Source organism: Kogia breviceps, chromosome 3 (assembly GCF_026419965.1).
Source record: "Kogia breviceps isolate mKogBre1 chromosome 3, mKogBre1 haplotype 1, whole genome shotgun sequence".
NCBI lineage: Eukaryota > Metazoa > Chordata > Mammalia > Artiodactyla > Physeteridae > Kogia > Kogia breviceps.
In genome coordinates, this window is record NC_081312.1 from 10,652,973 (window position 1) to 10,667,675 (window position 14,703).

Consider the following 14,703-nt stretch of genomic DNA (forward strand, 5'->3'; position numbering starts at 1 on the left):
ACTTTGGAGGGAGTGTAAGCTAGTATTTAGCGCTCTTCGGAGGCAGCGGAACCCGGTGTTAGCATGCTTCAGAGGCAGCAGAACTTAGTGGTTCACGTGAGCGATTAAGTCCTTTCTTTGGTCTGCTGTTTTGGGGGAAGGAACAGTGGAGCAGGGGATTGGTGAGGAACTCTGCAAAACTGAGGGGTTCATCGCCCCCAGCAAACCTACACCTGGAGTATGAGGCTGATTGACCAGGATCGGGGTGGAGGTGAGAGCAGGCTGGTACAAGGTCAGGTGAGGTGCAGAAAGTCAGTGACCCCAGCGGTGAGACCTGTGCATGGTGATGACTTAAATAAGCCAGAACGTAAAATGAAAAGGAAATTAGAAACACCCTCCTCTTGGAGATATTAACAGTGGCTAATGGCCATCACTTATGGGCTATCCTCTGTGTGCAGAGAAGTTTATGTTTATATTACCTTAATTCTCATTAAAAAAAAAACCCTTGAAGTTGGTGTCATATACCCATTTTCTAGACAAGGAAGTTGAGGCTTCGGGAGGTGACGTGACTTGCCCAAGTTGCCCACCTCCCGCTTTTGGCAGCAGTAGGCCTGTGTTGATGAGAGAGGGGTGTGGATGTGGAGAACTGGATTCTACCCTGGGGGTGCCCAGCGTCTGTCCTCAGACATGTCCCCTGTCCTCACTGGCCGCAGGTTCCCATCTGTCGGGTGAGCTTGCTGGGGCCGTGCCCTTGGTCCTGGGTGTCCCAGCACTGGTGTGTGTTCCCTTTCAGTTCTGCGAGATCCTGTCTGCCCCGGAGGTGAGCCGCTGGGCAGGGCCCATCATCGACATCCTCCTGGACTACGTGGGCAACGTGCAGCTCTGCTCCCGGCTGAAGGAGCACATTGACAGCTTCGAGGACTGGGCTGTCATCAAGGAGAAAGCAGGTAGGGGCTCTCACTGCTGCGGCTGGCAGCTCACCCTGCCTGACTCAGGCCCGGGACTCGGGGCCTGTGACTGTTACTGACATTTGATGAGCACCTTCTCGTGCCAGGCTCCGTGCTGCATGTCACATCCAGTGTCTCCATGATCCCTCGTTTTGTAAGTGAGGAGCCTGACCCTCAGACTGTCACTTGGCGAGCGTCTCACCACTAGTTAGTGGCAGAGCTGGGCTTCAAACCCAGGTTTGATGGACCCCAACATCCTGCCACTAAATCTCTCTAGGATGCTTTAAACAAAAACGCCAGCTCCCCGCGGGGTACCAGGACCTTTAGAGTAAGTCGCCCAGGATTATGGGCCACTGGGAAGCAGTGTGGTGCGGTGGAGGAGGGAGTTACGGGCTAGGGCGTCTCAAACTGCAAAGTGCACACAAAGCACCTGAGCATCTTGTTGAAAAATGCAGAGTCTGACTCAGCGGATCTGGGGCGGGGCCTAGAAGTCTGCATTTCAACGTGCTCCCAGGGGGTGGCAGTGCTGCCGGTTCATTGGCCAGCCCTGGAGCCGCACCGGTCTAGGGGACAGGCCCCCGGAGCTCTGGAACCAGGGGCTTGCTGGGTGACCCTGGGCAGGACTCCCCTCGGGACCTCGGCATCCCTGTCTGAACAGAGCAGCTTGGCAGGCTCAACGTCCAGCCCCATCCAGCTCTGCCAGCTTGGGGTGTTTGCAGGGGCGGGTGTGTGCCTGGCACACTGAGGTGGGCTTTGGCCACGGTCCAGCAGCTGTGTGCAGTGTAGATGGAGCAGCCTGGCCAAGAATTCCTATAAGAAATTATGGGCAGATGAGGCGTCAGAGCCAGTTGAACTGGGTGCTGCAGCTGATACTGAGGAGATGCCTGCCCCGAGGCAACCCAGCTGCCCCAGGGCTTCCTCTGGCTCTAGGGGACACAGTCCTGTCTCTGACCAAGTGCTTGTCAATCACGTAGCACAGAGGCTGACCCACAGAAAGTTATTATTATCCCACCATTGCCGCTGCTGTCCCCAGGTGAAAACGCTGCCTCGCTTCCTGTCCAGTTGTCCCACAGCCCAGTGCCCCAACTCTGACTTGCCGGGCTCCTCCCTGATCGCTGTGCCCCTTTGAACCCAGACTCGCCGTAGGATTTTCCATTTGCACAAATGCCTGGGAGCTCTTTTTTTTTTTTTTTTTTTTTTTGTGGTACGCGGGCCTCTCACTGTTGTGGCCTCTCCCATTGCGGACAGAGCGCAGGCTCCGGACGCACAGGCTCAGCGGCCATGGCTCACGGGCCCAGCCGCTCTGCGGCATGTGGGATCTTCCCGGACCGGGGCACGAACCCGTGTCCCCTGCATCGGCAGGCGGACTCCCAACCACTGCGCCACCAGGGAAGCCCTGCCTGGGAGCTCTTAAATTGAGGCCCTTAATAAAGTCACTGGGCTGGAGATAGCGGGGAGGAGGAGGGGGCGGAGGACGGGGGAGGGTGGGATGGACTTGCCCACTCACTGGGAACTCTAGATGCACAATAAACAAACGTTCCTTGAATTAATGAATAATTGGTTGCCATCATGGTGACGGGCCACTAGAGGCCACTAGAGAACAGAGCGGTCCTTGCTTAGATGTCCTCCCACCTCTCACTGTCCCCTCCTCAAGCCCTGCCTGGGAAGGGTAATTTACAACTAAACTGTGTCCCTGGGAAAAAAATATGCTGAACCCTTTAGTGTCCTACAAACATTTATTAACAGGAAGACCAAATAGTTCTTAACCAATACCTCTTCTGGTTACTTTAAAGCCCACCCTCCATCTGCTAAACACTTTCCCACGTGTGTTTTCATTTAATGCTGTGACGTCGACATCAGAGACTCCGAAGCCAGCCAGGATACCAGGGCTGGTGGCCCTGTGTCCTTTGCCTACCAGTGGCCTTTTGCCTTCCCACAAGCTCAGACTTCACTCAGCCGAGAACGGGGCTGAGCAGCCCAGCGGGCGGCCTCTGTCCTGAGATCAGAGGGCAGCGAAGTGTCAGCAATGCCGTGATGGGGCAGCTAGTGAGACAGCCCTGCAGCTGGCTGGCCTCCCCCCACTCCCCCCACATTCCTGCTGCACCCTGATCTTCCCTGGGTGGCGGTGGCCTCTTAGGCTTGGCACTGCTACTTCCCCTTCCTGGAATGCCCTGCCTCCCTCCCTCCCTCCCTCCCTCCCCTGGCAAATTCCTACCCACCCATCAGGACCCTGCTTAGATGCGCCATCTGGTGTGGAAGCCTCTCCCCAAAGCTCCTGAGTGGGCACCCCTGCATCTCTGGCCTGAGCACAGGGCCAGCCACAGTGAAGGAGTCAGCATGGGTTTGTTGAATGAATGAATGGCATTCGCTGATTCAGCAAACACCTACCCTGTTCCCAGGGCTGAAATTAATTACTAGATGGATCAGGCCTGGCTCTTACCTCTCTCTCCTGCTCCCCCCACCCCCCAGCTGAGAAAACTCCACTGAATGAGGTATCCCGGGGGCTTCCTGGAGGAGGCAGCCAGGTGGGATTCTGGGACCTGCTGGAAGCTGCCCAGTCCCTGCCCCTTGACCCTGACTTCTCTGCACCCCCCAGAGCCCAGAGCTGAATTCCACGCATGGGGGCACTTAAGAGGTCGTATTTGCTAAGGCTGTGGGGAGGGGCGGGGTCTGGGCTGATGTGTAGAGGAAGGGGCACAGGACGAAGGAAATGCGAGTTCTAGTCCCAGGCGTGATTCTTGCTAAGCCCTCACTTTAAAATGGGTTTGGTATCTGTCCTACTGCTTCCCCGGGCTGTGCAGACGGATGAGGGGTGACGTCTTTTCAGCTGGCCGGGGCCGGGGTTATGGAGCACGGGGGTAGTCCAGGCATCCGCTCTCTTAGCCAGCCACGTGGGTTGGGTACTTCCCACAAGCCAGGGGTCACAGATGCAAACCCTCTGCCGGTTGCAGACGGCGAATCAGCATCTCTCTCTCCTTTTTCCAGAACCTCCAAGACCCCTGGCTCACCTTTGCCGGCTGCAAGTTCGAAAAGCCATTGGGAAATACCGTATAAAACTCTTGGACACCTTGCCGCTCCCAGGCAGGCTGATTAGATACCTGAAATATGAGGACACCCAGTAACCGGAGCACGTGGAGAAGGAGTGCCTCCTCAGACTGTTTCACTGAGTGTCAGGACAGCAGTGTCCCCAAATCCGAGGGGACCTGGTGACAGACAAGGCTGTGGGCTGCCTCCGTCTCAGCTGGGGTAGCGCCGTGATCTCACCGGTCTCTGGGCCAGCGCTTTGCCCAGAGCAGAGGACGGAATGTGTCAAGTAGCAGAAGAACCATGTTTGTTTTCGAATGGACGAGGAGATCCCCGAGCTTCTCTGCCATCGGGGATGGCGGAAGGGCTCCATTCCTGAGGCCAGGAGATGGGACCAGGGCAGAACTTGGGGTGGTCTGGGGAAGGCAGGGGCCAGCAGGGAAGCCCTGGCGCCACCTCTGGGCTGCGGCTGGAGAGCTTTCGGGGGTGAGTCTGTCTTTCCCAGACAGCCTTGCTGTAGAGTGGCCCTGTGCCCCTCCTGCTTTGCTCTGTGAAACTCTCCACTTGACTCTGAGCTCTCTCCCCAAAGGTGTGGCCCAGGGGAGTGGGGTGGGGAGACCTCAGTCCCAGAGGGCTTCCTTAAGTACAATAAATGTTGCACAGATGGTGCCCTGCCTGGTGAAGTCCCTTTCGCCAGACCGCCCCCCCCTCCGGGGCCTCAGGTCCTTAGCCCAGCTCCTGGCAGGAGTGGGGGAGGAGCAGGCGCTGGGACAGGGCACATGGACCCCTGATAGTGTCACTTTGGTTTGGGCTTCTGAAAGGCCCAAGAGAATGTGTCCTTCATTCACCAGAAGAGACCTGACAGCCCCAGGAGAGGGGGCAGCTTCCTGCCCTGTGGTTGGAGCAGCCAAGGTTGGTCTTTCTCTCCCGGTTCAGTTGTCATGGAAACTAGAGCTTCATCACAAACAGGGTCTCAGATCCTACAAGTCTCCTGACACCTGGGCTTGTCCTATACACGTGTTGCCTGGCACTGTCTTCACGTCTTACCCGTTTTGCTACAAAAGCTGAGCTACTGGGGAAAACCATTCAAATGCCGGCTCCTGTGAGCAAAGGCCGGAGGGATGGACATCGTCAGCCCTTGCAAAGGCACCACACTTGAGAGACAGGAAGCCTTGTGCCCCCCGTTGCATCCTTCCGTCCTCACGTGGGTGCGGGAGGAGTCCGGCAGGAGCTGCAAGCCCATCTGGGGTGGTGCAGGTGAGAGAGCCGAGGTCTGGCACGGCTATAGTGCTTTCTTGCCGAGATCACCTTGTTTCCATGGAAGTCCCAGTGACTCATAGGCGCTGCCTTCCCTGACTGGTTAAAGCCACTCAGGTGACACCAGAGCAAGTGACCTTCCTCAGATTCTGCTCCGGCCCCGCCCCAGGAGAAGCTTAAGCAAGGTCAGATGTAGTTTCTGGCTTTTGCCCAACAAGCAGCTGGGCAGGTTGGGGGAGCACTGGCTCCAGGCCTGGCTGTGCTGTTGGCTCACTCCTCTGGGGCCTCAGGCTGCCATCCTTGTGGCCCCTGGTGGCCTTGCTGGCTCTGACACGCTGGCTTGCCATGGAACCAGTAAGTCCCAGTGTCTTCCTGAAGAGGACGAGTCTGCCAAATGACACCTTCCAGCCAGGGATCAGAGGGGACTAGGCCACATCTTGCCCACTCCCTCCTGTACCAGGAGGCCCAGAGAGGGGAAGCGACTTGCCCGGGTACACACAGCAAATCCCCGGGGTTCCAGCCCAGCAGTGCTTGGCTAGAGTCCCATGCTGTCTTGCTTCAGCGATCCTGAGGAAATATCGAAGGAAACCTGCATCCTCCCAGACTGGGAATGTTCAACCCCAGGGTCCCAGGGGAAGGGGCCAAGGGGCTCGGTGCATAGCCAGGGGAAAGCCCTGACTGAAGAATGCCTTTGCTGACCTGGGAGCCAGAGGGGGTGGCAGTCAATGATGGGACAGAGCAGAAAGGTGTTGATTGGGGGCATTTGGGGTGGGGCTGGGTATCAGGCACAACTCTTAAAACTACAGCACTTCTCAGGTCACCTTACATCCTAGAGGGTCCTAACAGGCAGAGGCCACAGGCATCGGGCAGGATGGGGAAGCTGGTCTGAGGGAGGTCTCCCCTGGAGGAGGTGAGTCTTGAGGAGGTGGTGGGAGAGGTGGGAAGGGAGAGCTCAGCCCCTGGATTCAGCCTCAGCACCGTTTATTTGTAGGATGCGGGGCCCGACTTGCGAGGCACAGGAGTCGCCTTGGGTTCTTAGAATATTGATGTACATCCATACCAGTCAGTCACAGCCACTGGTCAGGGCCCCTCCCCTCCAGGGCCTTGCCCAGCCCCCCACCGCCGAATCACTCAGCAGCTAAAGCGTAAATGCCCTGCTTCCACCTGGGGGGTCAGTTCTGAGTGGTCAGTGCTCACACTGTGCCGGTGGTTCCATTTTTTTTTTTTTTTTTTTTTTTTTTTTTGCGGTATGCGGGCCTCTCACTGCTGCGGCCTCTCCCATTGTGGAGCACAGGCTCCGGACGCGCAGGCTCAGCGGCCATGGCTCACGGGCCCAGCCGCTCCGTGGCACGTGGGATCTTCCCGGACCGGGGCACGAACCCGTGTTCCCTGCATCGGCAGGCGGACTCTCAACCACTGCGCCACCAGGGAAGCCCACCATTCACTTCTTGGTTAGGGAAGCAGCTGCTGCTGCTACTGCGTCTGTTTTTTGTTTGTTTTGTTTGTTTGTTTTTAATACTGAAGTTTTCCAAGTTGTGTTTTTCCCCAACTCGCTTCGATGTGGAAAATCATGGTGTCGGGTGCTTCTGTTGAGTGGCACCTTAGTAGAGGTTTCTGCTTCCAGGCAAGGCTCCCAGAATTTGAATTAAGGCACTGCCACGTATCCCCTGGGAAAGGTTGAGCCCCAGAGGAGCTGTGGGGACCCAGGCCCGTTGTACTCGAGCAGCACCCCAAGAAAACATGCCTCCCAGAGCTGGGCTCCTTCTCTGAAGGAGTGCAGGTGGCTGGATGACCTGGGCACCCGTTCCCATGGGTTGCCCACTCTATAAACAACACTGAGATGTCGGTGTGGAAGGACCTACAGACCCCGTCAGATAACTAGGAGAGGTGGTTTTGGGTTGGTGCAGCTTTTCATCCTCTGTGAAGTACTAGAGTGCCCGGCATTCACAGCATCCCCACAGCTACCCACGTGGCAGGTCTATTTTCAATCACACTTTTTGGATGAGGACGTTCTGGCACAGAGAGGGTAAGTAACTTGCCCAAGGTTACACAGCTAGCTGGTGGCAGGGCCCAGATTGGAGCTTTTGACACCCTGCTGTACAGTGTGGAGGGGCTGAGCCTCATCACAGTGGGTCCTGCAGGGCCTTTGTAATGATGTGCAGGTGGGGAGAGAAGGGGACATGCCTCCTCCAGGCCCCCTCTGTTCTTTTTTTTTTTTTTTTTTGCGGTATTCGGGCCTCTCACTGTTGTGGCCTCTCCCATTGCGGAGCACAGGCTCCGGACGCGCAGGCGCAGCGGCCACGGCTCACGAGCCCAGCCGCTCCGCGGCACGTGGGATCCTCCCGGACCGGGGCACGAACCCGCGTCTCCTGCATCGGCAGGCGGACTCCCAACCACTGCGCCACCAGGGAAGCCCCCCTCTCTGTTCTTTAAAACCAGAGCAGCCTGAGGCAAGGGCTCTGGCTGAGGACTCCCTGCCCCGTGAGCCAGATGATAGCTCAGGACTACCCTGCCTGCATCACGTGGCCTCATGGCTCTGAAGTCCTCTGAGACCATCAGGCATAAACCACCAGAACCCCCCCCCCCAGCTTCCCAGTGAAGCTGACCCTCCATGTGGATGCCCCTCTCCAAGGGAATCCTGGAGTAAAAACAGGCAGGGTAGCAAGGGCCCTTAGCAATCACTAATCCTGGGGCCTTGTGTTAGGGAGGATTCTGAGGCCATATCCAGGCCCCAACAGAGAGAGTCTGTGACCAGGTGATGATACTTGCCCTGGACTCAGAAGTGGTGGGTGCGTCTGTTTGCTATCTTTGACCTAGTCCCTGCTTTACAGAGGAGGAAACTGAGGCACAAAGCGGGCATTAACTTGTTCAACAGTATGCTGTTGATTTGCGAGCCATGGTCCCCAAGCAGGCTGGTCCCCTGCACCTGTCCCGGTCGTGAAAACTGTGTTTTGATGAAATGAGCCGCTCGGCGCCCATGGCGGCCCCTACGCTCTGAGCCACGGAGCCATGCCACATACAGCAGCGCAGATCCTGGGCCGGCGTGCGGCGCGGGCCAGAGCCACGCCCCACCGACTGAGGTCTGCACGGGCCTGCGGGTGATCGCTCGGGCTCGGGCCCCGCCGGCCCCCCGCCTCCCAAGGCTGCTGGTTTGGGCACTATTGGGGCCAAACCGAGGGCCGCTCCCCGCCACCAGTGCCCCCCTCTGTGCACTGTCACGGGCAGAGTTCCTCATCTTTCCACTGACAGGGCACCTAGGGTGTGCCAGGGGCCGCATCAGGCCCGGGAAGAGAGCCATTGGCAGGTAACCTAGGAATCTGAATGAGGTCGACATACTGATGATTCGGTCCATGGACATAGAACCAAAGACTAGGCTGAAAAAAGGAGCAATTTGGGCAAACAACCAGTTGTTTTGTCCACAAGGGGCTCTGCTCCTGCTTGGTCTCGGCCCAGTCTCTGCCCTGAGGCTGTGATTGGAGTGGAAGGTACTGCGGAGGGAACCGTTCTCATCCCACCCCTCGTCCTGCAGGTGGGGCAGAGAGGCCCCAAGAGGAAGGCTCCAGCCCCACGTCCCACGGCAGAGCCAGGAGCACAGGTCCCCCTGCCCTGGTCGCTGCCTCCCCATTCTCTAGAGCCGTTTGGACCCTCTGGGTAGCCACGCCTTCCCCCCTCTGTTCTCGGCCTGGGGAATCAGAGCATCCTTTCCCGTGAACTGTCTCTACCCTCCTTCCTTGGAATTGAGCGATTGGGCCCCAGTGCCCATCCCCAGACATCACGGAGGTCTCTGGGCCACTCCAGGCTTCCCCCACAGCCTCTGTAAGTGGCCCTCCCTCTGGGCCAGCCAGCATGTCCCAGGCCTGGGGACCATTCAACTTCATGCACCCAAGATGTGAAAACTGCCAAAGAAATGTCTTTATTCTTTTAGCCTTCTTAATATTTACAAAGAACAAGAAGAACAGAACTGAGATTGGCTCACACAGTGGGTGGCAGATGCACAGGTGCAGCACTCTGGCTTCTGGAACGGCCGGCAGGCCAGAGCAACGCCCCGCCGACTGAGGTCTGCACAGGCCCGCGGGTGATCTGTCGGGCTCTGGCCCGGCTGGAGAGGGGCCGGCCGAGCCCGGCTCCACCGCTCCCAGGGCTGCAAGGGCTGGCTGGGCAACTGCCTGAGAAGCCCCTGCCCCGATCCTGCCCTCCCCACCCCCCGCCAAAGGGAAGGCTCTCAAGAGGCTACACCACTGCCCAGGCCCCTCCTCACCAGGAGAGCTCCTGGCGTCTCCAACACCCCTGCAGGCCAGCGGTGGGGACCAAGGCCCTCCCAGCCCGGCTAGAGGTAGCCAAAGACGTTGAAGATGGGGGGGGGCATGGCCGGCTTGGTGGGGATGGGCTTCAGAACCACGGGTCTGTACACTTTCTGCCCGGGGCCTTCCACATCCTTGCAGAAGTGGGCCAGCTCGCCGGGGGAAGCCGAGCTTTTCCGCCAGAGGCCCAGGCTGGGGAGCGGGCTCTGAGGCAAGGCCCCCGGAGGGCCTGGGTAGATGGGCTGTCCATGGTACTGGAAGGGGCAGCAGCTCCAGGCATTGACACGACCCACCAGGGAGACCCCAGGCATCTTGAGCGGCCCCTTTTCAGCGGGTGCCCTGGGGGATGTGGGCACTGGGGCTGTCTCGGGCCCCAGGGGTTCCAAGCCCTTGCAGTGTTTCTTACCCTCATAGGGAGGTCCCTGCCTGGGGCCCAGTCCCCCCTCCAACCCCACGGGGTAGCTGTGGGTGGGCCGTGGCTCTTCCCAGAAGGAAGCGGGCAGCTGTCTTTTCCTCATGGGCACCTGGCCAGGCCTGGCAGCTTCTGGATCCGGCCCGTGTAAGGTCTGCTCCTTAGAGAGGCATTCCTCCCTGTAGGGGTTCCCCAACGCCTTCTCCTTGCAGCACCCACCCCCGCTGGGGCTGGGACTGTGGCCAGAATCCAGGGGCAGCCTCCCAGGCCGGTCCTCGGACCCGCTTTTCAGGTGAGGCTCGGCCCGTCTGCCGGGGAGGCCCCGCGGGAGGCGGGAATACTTCTGGGAGAAGCGTTTGAGTTGCTTCTGCAGGTACTTGCGGTGGTCCACCGAGCGGCGGCAGGGCGCAGACTTGTCCAGGGCCGCCTTGATGTCGCTGGATGCCAGGTTCACAAAGTTCAGCAGCATCTTCACGTCACTGTCGGATGCCATAGCCAGGGGACCACTGCACGGGGCTTTCCATGAAGAGGGTGGCTCTGCAGGTGGCTAGCGGCTCCAGGGAAGGGCACGGAGCTGACCTGGAGGGACACAGCAGCCGCTGGAGTCTCTCTGAGCAACCACACTCAGCCCTCCCCAAAGGCCACGTGGCTGCAGACAGCGGTCCTCACCGCAACACCCCTCAGCCCTAGACAGAGTCCTGGGTCGTGGGACGCTCATTCAAGCCTCTAAGCATTCCCAGAGCATCTGTGATGCACAGACACATTTCGTCTTCTTGGGTCTGTGGCCCTGCACATGCAGCTGAGGCTCAGAGAGGTCGGGCAACTTGCCCAAGGCAACCCAGCCACAAGTGGCATTGCTGGGGCTGGAGCCCACACATACCACGCCGCCGGCATGCACAACCTGCCAGCAAGGTTTTCATTTTCGGAGCCGAGGCAACCGCTCCACTTTAAGGCAAGGCCAAGCCCCCTGTCTCCCCGGCGGTGCCCTCCTCCTCCCACCCCCGCCCCCAGCCCTGCTAGCATCCACCCCCTCCTCAGTCCCCACGCTCCACCCACAGTTCTCACGCAGGACAGGCAGGACCCCTGTCTGGCACTCAAGCCGAGGCCTGCCTGGCGGGCTGATCTCAGGCTGTGGGCAGCAGGGACTCCCCCGTAGAAGCATCTGCAGCAATTTCATGCCTCCTCGGCCACCACCCGCGGCACCTCGCCCCTCCCCCAGGCCCCAGCCTGCCCCACGTCCCCACCCAGTGGGGCCTGAGACGCCTGGACCTCCACACTGACCGAGGGTGCGGGGCCCCGGGCCCCGCCAAGGTGGCCCGGCAGGTTCCCCGCCGCAGACCTGGGCCAGGCCCGGCGCGGCCGGCGAGCTCCGTGGTCCGGCTGGAGGCAGTTGTGCAGCCCTCGAGCGGGCTGAATGGAGGACGAGTCCCCGGAGCTGGGGGGCCCCTCAGGCCAATCAGGAGCGCCTCTCCAGATACAAAGCATCCCAATCAGGCGGCAGCGCCCCGTTCCCACATTCTTTGCCGTCACAAATTGTCACCATGGGGACCATCACAAAAAAGACAGCTCCCAAATGCAATCATTTCCCGGTAAATTTCTACCCTTCAGCCCGCTCTCCCTCTCGGCCTCCACGCCCCTCCTCCCCTTGACCTCGGTTCCCTGTTTTCTCGAGGGGGCGGGGTGCGTGTGTGTGTGTGTGCGCGCGCGCGCGTGCACGCACGAGCGCGTGTATGTACGTGTGTGCGTGCGCGCGCGCACGTTTAAAAAGTCCAAGATTGAGGAGGGGCTGGGCCCAGAAGAGATGGGCTGCCAAAGCTCCCTCAGACTCCAGGCCTACAGCTGCCATGCTCCAGTGCAGACAGACAATCGGATGGGGTGAGCCGGGGCGAGCGAGCTGCTTTCCCCGCTGTCCCTGAGTGTTGAGTGGCTCTCTCTGCTCTCTCTCTCCCTCTTTCCCTCTCTCCTCTGTCCTCTCTCTCTCCCCACCCCCCTCCCAAGGCATTGGGCACTGGCAGGCCTGTGAGGGCAGGCAGCACACTGCTGTTGGAGAGGTAGCCAGGGAAGGACTCTCTAACGAGGTGCTGGGATATCCATGGGAAGGGAGCTGGAGCTCTCAGGAATCTTGTCTTTATGTTTGCTTCCTCAATTGAGCTGCACAAAGCCTGAATTGCCCATTCAGCGCGGCCGGACAAAAGGTTGGCGTTGCACGGTCCCCTAGCATTTGTAGTCAAACAGTTAGGGACTTAAATCGAGTCGTCATGATGGAGAAAGAGGTGGACAAAGCCCATAGAATTGCCATCAGCAAACATTTTCCTGTGTCATATTAGCCAGTCTCCATGGCTCCCCCTGGCCTGGGGACAATGGCACAAGTTTGCACACTTGGCTACTGTCACCGTGCCAACGCTGGCGGGGCCTGCAAGCAGGGCCGCTCTGAGCAAGCAAGGGAGCCTAGAGCCAGCCTCTGGCCCTGCCCACTGACTGGCCAGAGGGAAGGTGAGGCCGCAGGCGGAGGGAGGCAGCCTGGGAAATGCTGATGGGCGAGGCCTCCATGCCAGCCAGCTGGGCGCGCCCCCACCATCCCACGCTCTGCCTCTTCTCTCGCCTCCTCCTCTCCTTCCTCTTCCTTTCCTTTTCCCCTTTCCTCTGCCACCTTCTCCTCCTGTCCCTAGCGAGCTGACACCAAGCCACACCTTGACATCACAACCTGGAATGCCAAGGACTCCTCTCCAAGGGTCCCACTCCCCCAGACTGGGGGCACTGGAAGGGCAGGAGGACTCACACAAGAGTGGTGGTCCCACCCCCTCCTGCTGGCCAATAGGCAGCCGCTGCCAGCACGAGGTGCCTGCCCACAGCACGGGGCTCCAAGCCGCCTCCTCTCTGGCCTGAGAGTCTCTACAGGCAGAAGGACGGGTTCGGGGGAGAATTCAGCTTAGGCATTTAAGAGCCAGTGCACTGTTCTCTGTGCCCTCTTCCCCTGCTGCTGAGATGACGGTGACCTTGGACCGGAACATCCTGGATTATTGGCCCGTGACTGCAGCAGCGTCTGTGTGGCTGAGGGCTAAACGACTGTCATTTGAAAACCCTGAGATTTAGGGGTTATTTGTTTCTGCAGCATAACCCAGCCCACCCTGACTGGTAGAAGCAAGAAACATCCTTTCTGCTCCAAACTGCCCTGCACACACATGGCTGGAGAAAACACTCTAATGCCTGAGGTCACCAGGTTAGGCTCCGGAACTGCTCTCATCACAGCTCCCCGCTGCCTGCTGCCTGGTGGAGGCTGGGTCAGCCAGCCTGATGTGCGTTCCAGTTCCTCCATAACCCAGCGCCAGCCCAGGAGACACCTTCTCCATTACTCTCTGCTGGGACACTGGCCTCAGGCCACCCCAGCCCCATTCCTGCCTGGCCTCCTGCACACTCTGTGTCTGCTCCTGCCTGCCCCCCTCTCTGGAATGCCTTCTCCCTTCTAAGAGCAGCGAGGTGCTCTCGGGACGCTCTGCTCCGATCTCAGCTTCCTTTTAGACTCCGGGGCACCTGCGGTCACTCCAGCCCACCTGGTGCTGCCCTGCCTGTGACAACATCCCCTTGCTTTTCAGCCAGTAATGGACCCTCGTCCCCAACAGGTCCCTGAGCTCCGTGGGAGTCGAGTCTACATCTTTAAAAATCTCCAGAGATCTTAACACTGGCTGTTCTTCCACCAAATACCTTTTGAGGAAAGAGGGAAGGGAGGGAGGGAGGGAGAAAAAAATGGGGGGCAGACAATCGATACTTGTAGGGCATCTGGTTCGCGCTGAGACGCATGCACGTGGACCATCTCACGTGGCCCTGACACAGCTCCGAGGGTGTGCCATCACAGGGGAGGAGCACGAGGTGCAGTTACTCTCCCAAGGCCCCGCAGCTACTAACTGGCAGAACTTGAACTTGAAGCCAGGACTGTCTGTGTACAAAGCCCGTGTCAGTCCCACGAGCCCTCGCTGATTCCCTGAGCTGTCAGGAGGCCTCGCAGACCAGATTTTCTACATCAAGTCCTGTGTTCAGCTCTTCCCTCCTTTCGTTGGAATGTGACTTTCAACTTCCGACTCGGGGACCTGGGAGCCGTGGCTATCGGTGACCAGGCGAGGGGAGCGGGGCCAGCTGTGGCTTGAACTGTGGCCTGAGAACCGATCCACAGCCCCACGTGGACGTGGCCACACCCCAGGCATCAGGCCAGGCCTCTGGCGCTGCTGGTGACCCCTGCTGGGGAAGGCTTCTCCGTGATTTTCCAACGGGCCGTATAGACAGGTGGAAAAACATCACTAAGAATAATCATGCTTCACTGTAGAGAGTCCTTCCACAGTCATTCTCTCACTGTGGTCCTGGTCCTGTGCAGGGAGTGAATTGTTCTCCCTATTTACAGTTGGTGACACACCCAAAGACAAGCCTCAGACTTCTGTTTCTTGGGCCCAACTCAGGCAACCCTGTCCCCTCAGCATTCTTCAAGGCCCAGCTCAAACATCCAGGAAGACTTCCACCAACTGCCAGCATTGTATACGACACCGTCTCCCATTCCTCCATTTACAGGTTCAAAGGTGAAGTCTAACCTCCCTGGCTTAACACAAAAGGCCCTTGGGAATCTGACCCCTACTGGGGCCTGGCACAGAGTAGCTTCTCATTAAGTGTTTCATGAATTAAATACTTTGGCCATCCTGCCGAATAGAATTTATCCCGTGGACCAGAAGCAACTGCTTCCTGTCTAGTGTTATTGTTTATTGCTTGCCCCGCCCTCCCAGCCTTGCCTGGGCAAGCT

At 58.9% G+C, this 14,703-nt stretch overlaps 2 protein-coding genes across 5 annotated transcripts in view; one reads left to right on the top strand and one right to left on the bottom strand.

The window, feature by feature from the left end:
- Positions 1-4,619, top strand: part of ASB2 (ankyrin repeat and SOCS box containing 2) — a 43,230-nt gene extending 38,611 nt beyond the window's left edge. For both annotated transcript variants that reach the window (XM_059056879.2, XM_067027838.1), the window contains 2 exons: positions 773-926; positions 3,912-4,619. In XM_059056879.2, coding sequence (XP_058912862.1) covers positions 773-926; positions 3,912-4,048 — 291 coding nt within the window. In that variant the 3' untranslated portion in view covers positions 4,049-4,619. The remainder of the gene's footprint in view (positions 1-772; positions 927-3,911) is intronic.
- Positions 4,620-9,097: 4,478 nt separating this feature from the next.
- FAM181A (family with sequence similarity 181 member A) lies at positions 9,098-11,605 on the bottom strand. 3 transcript variants are annotated; one of them, XM_067030647.1, is made up of 2 exons: positions 11,260-11,605; positions 9,098-10,499 (listed from the first exon to the last, which is right to left on the bottom strand). In XM_067030647.1, the coding sequence occupies exon 2, from the start codon at positions 10,411-10,413 to the stop codon at positions 9,535-9,537; it is 879 nt and encodes a 292-aa protein (XP_066886748.1). In that variant the 5' UTR covers positions 10,414-10,499; positions 11,260-11,605; the 3' UTR covers positions 9,098-9,534. The 3 variants fall into 3 exon arrangements, with proteins under 3 accessions (XP_066886748.1, XP_066886747.1, XP_066886749.1); XM_067030646.1 differs by having other exon boundaries at positions 11,202-11,605; XM_067030648.1 differs by lacking the exon at positions 11,260-11,605 and adding an exon at positions 10,977-11,080.
- Between the last annotated feature and the right edge of the window lie 3,098 nt (positions 11,606-14,703).

What these genes read in the sequence shown, in the direction of transcription:
- FAM181A (XM_067030647.1), bottom strand. Translation starts at nt 10,413, where the DNA reads ATGGCATCCGACAGTGACGTGAAGATGCTGCTGAACTTTGTGAACCTG.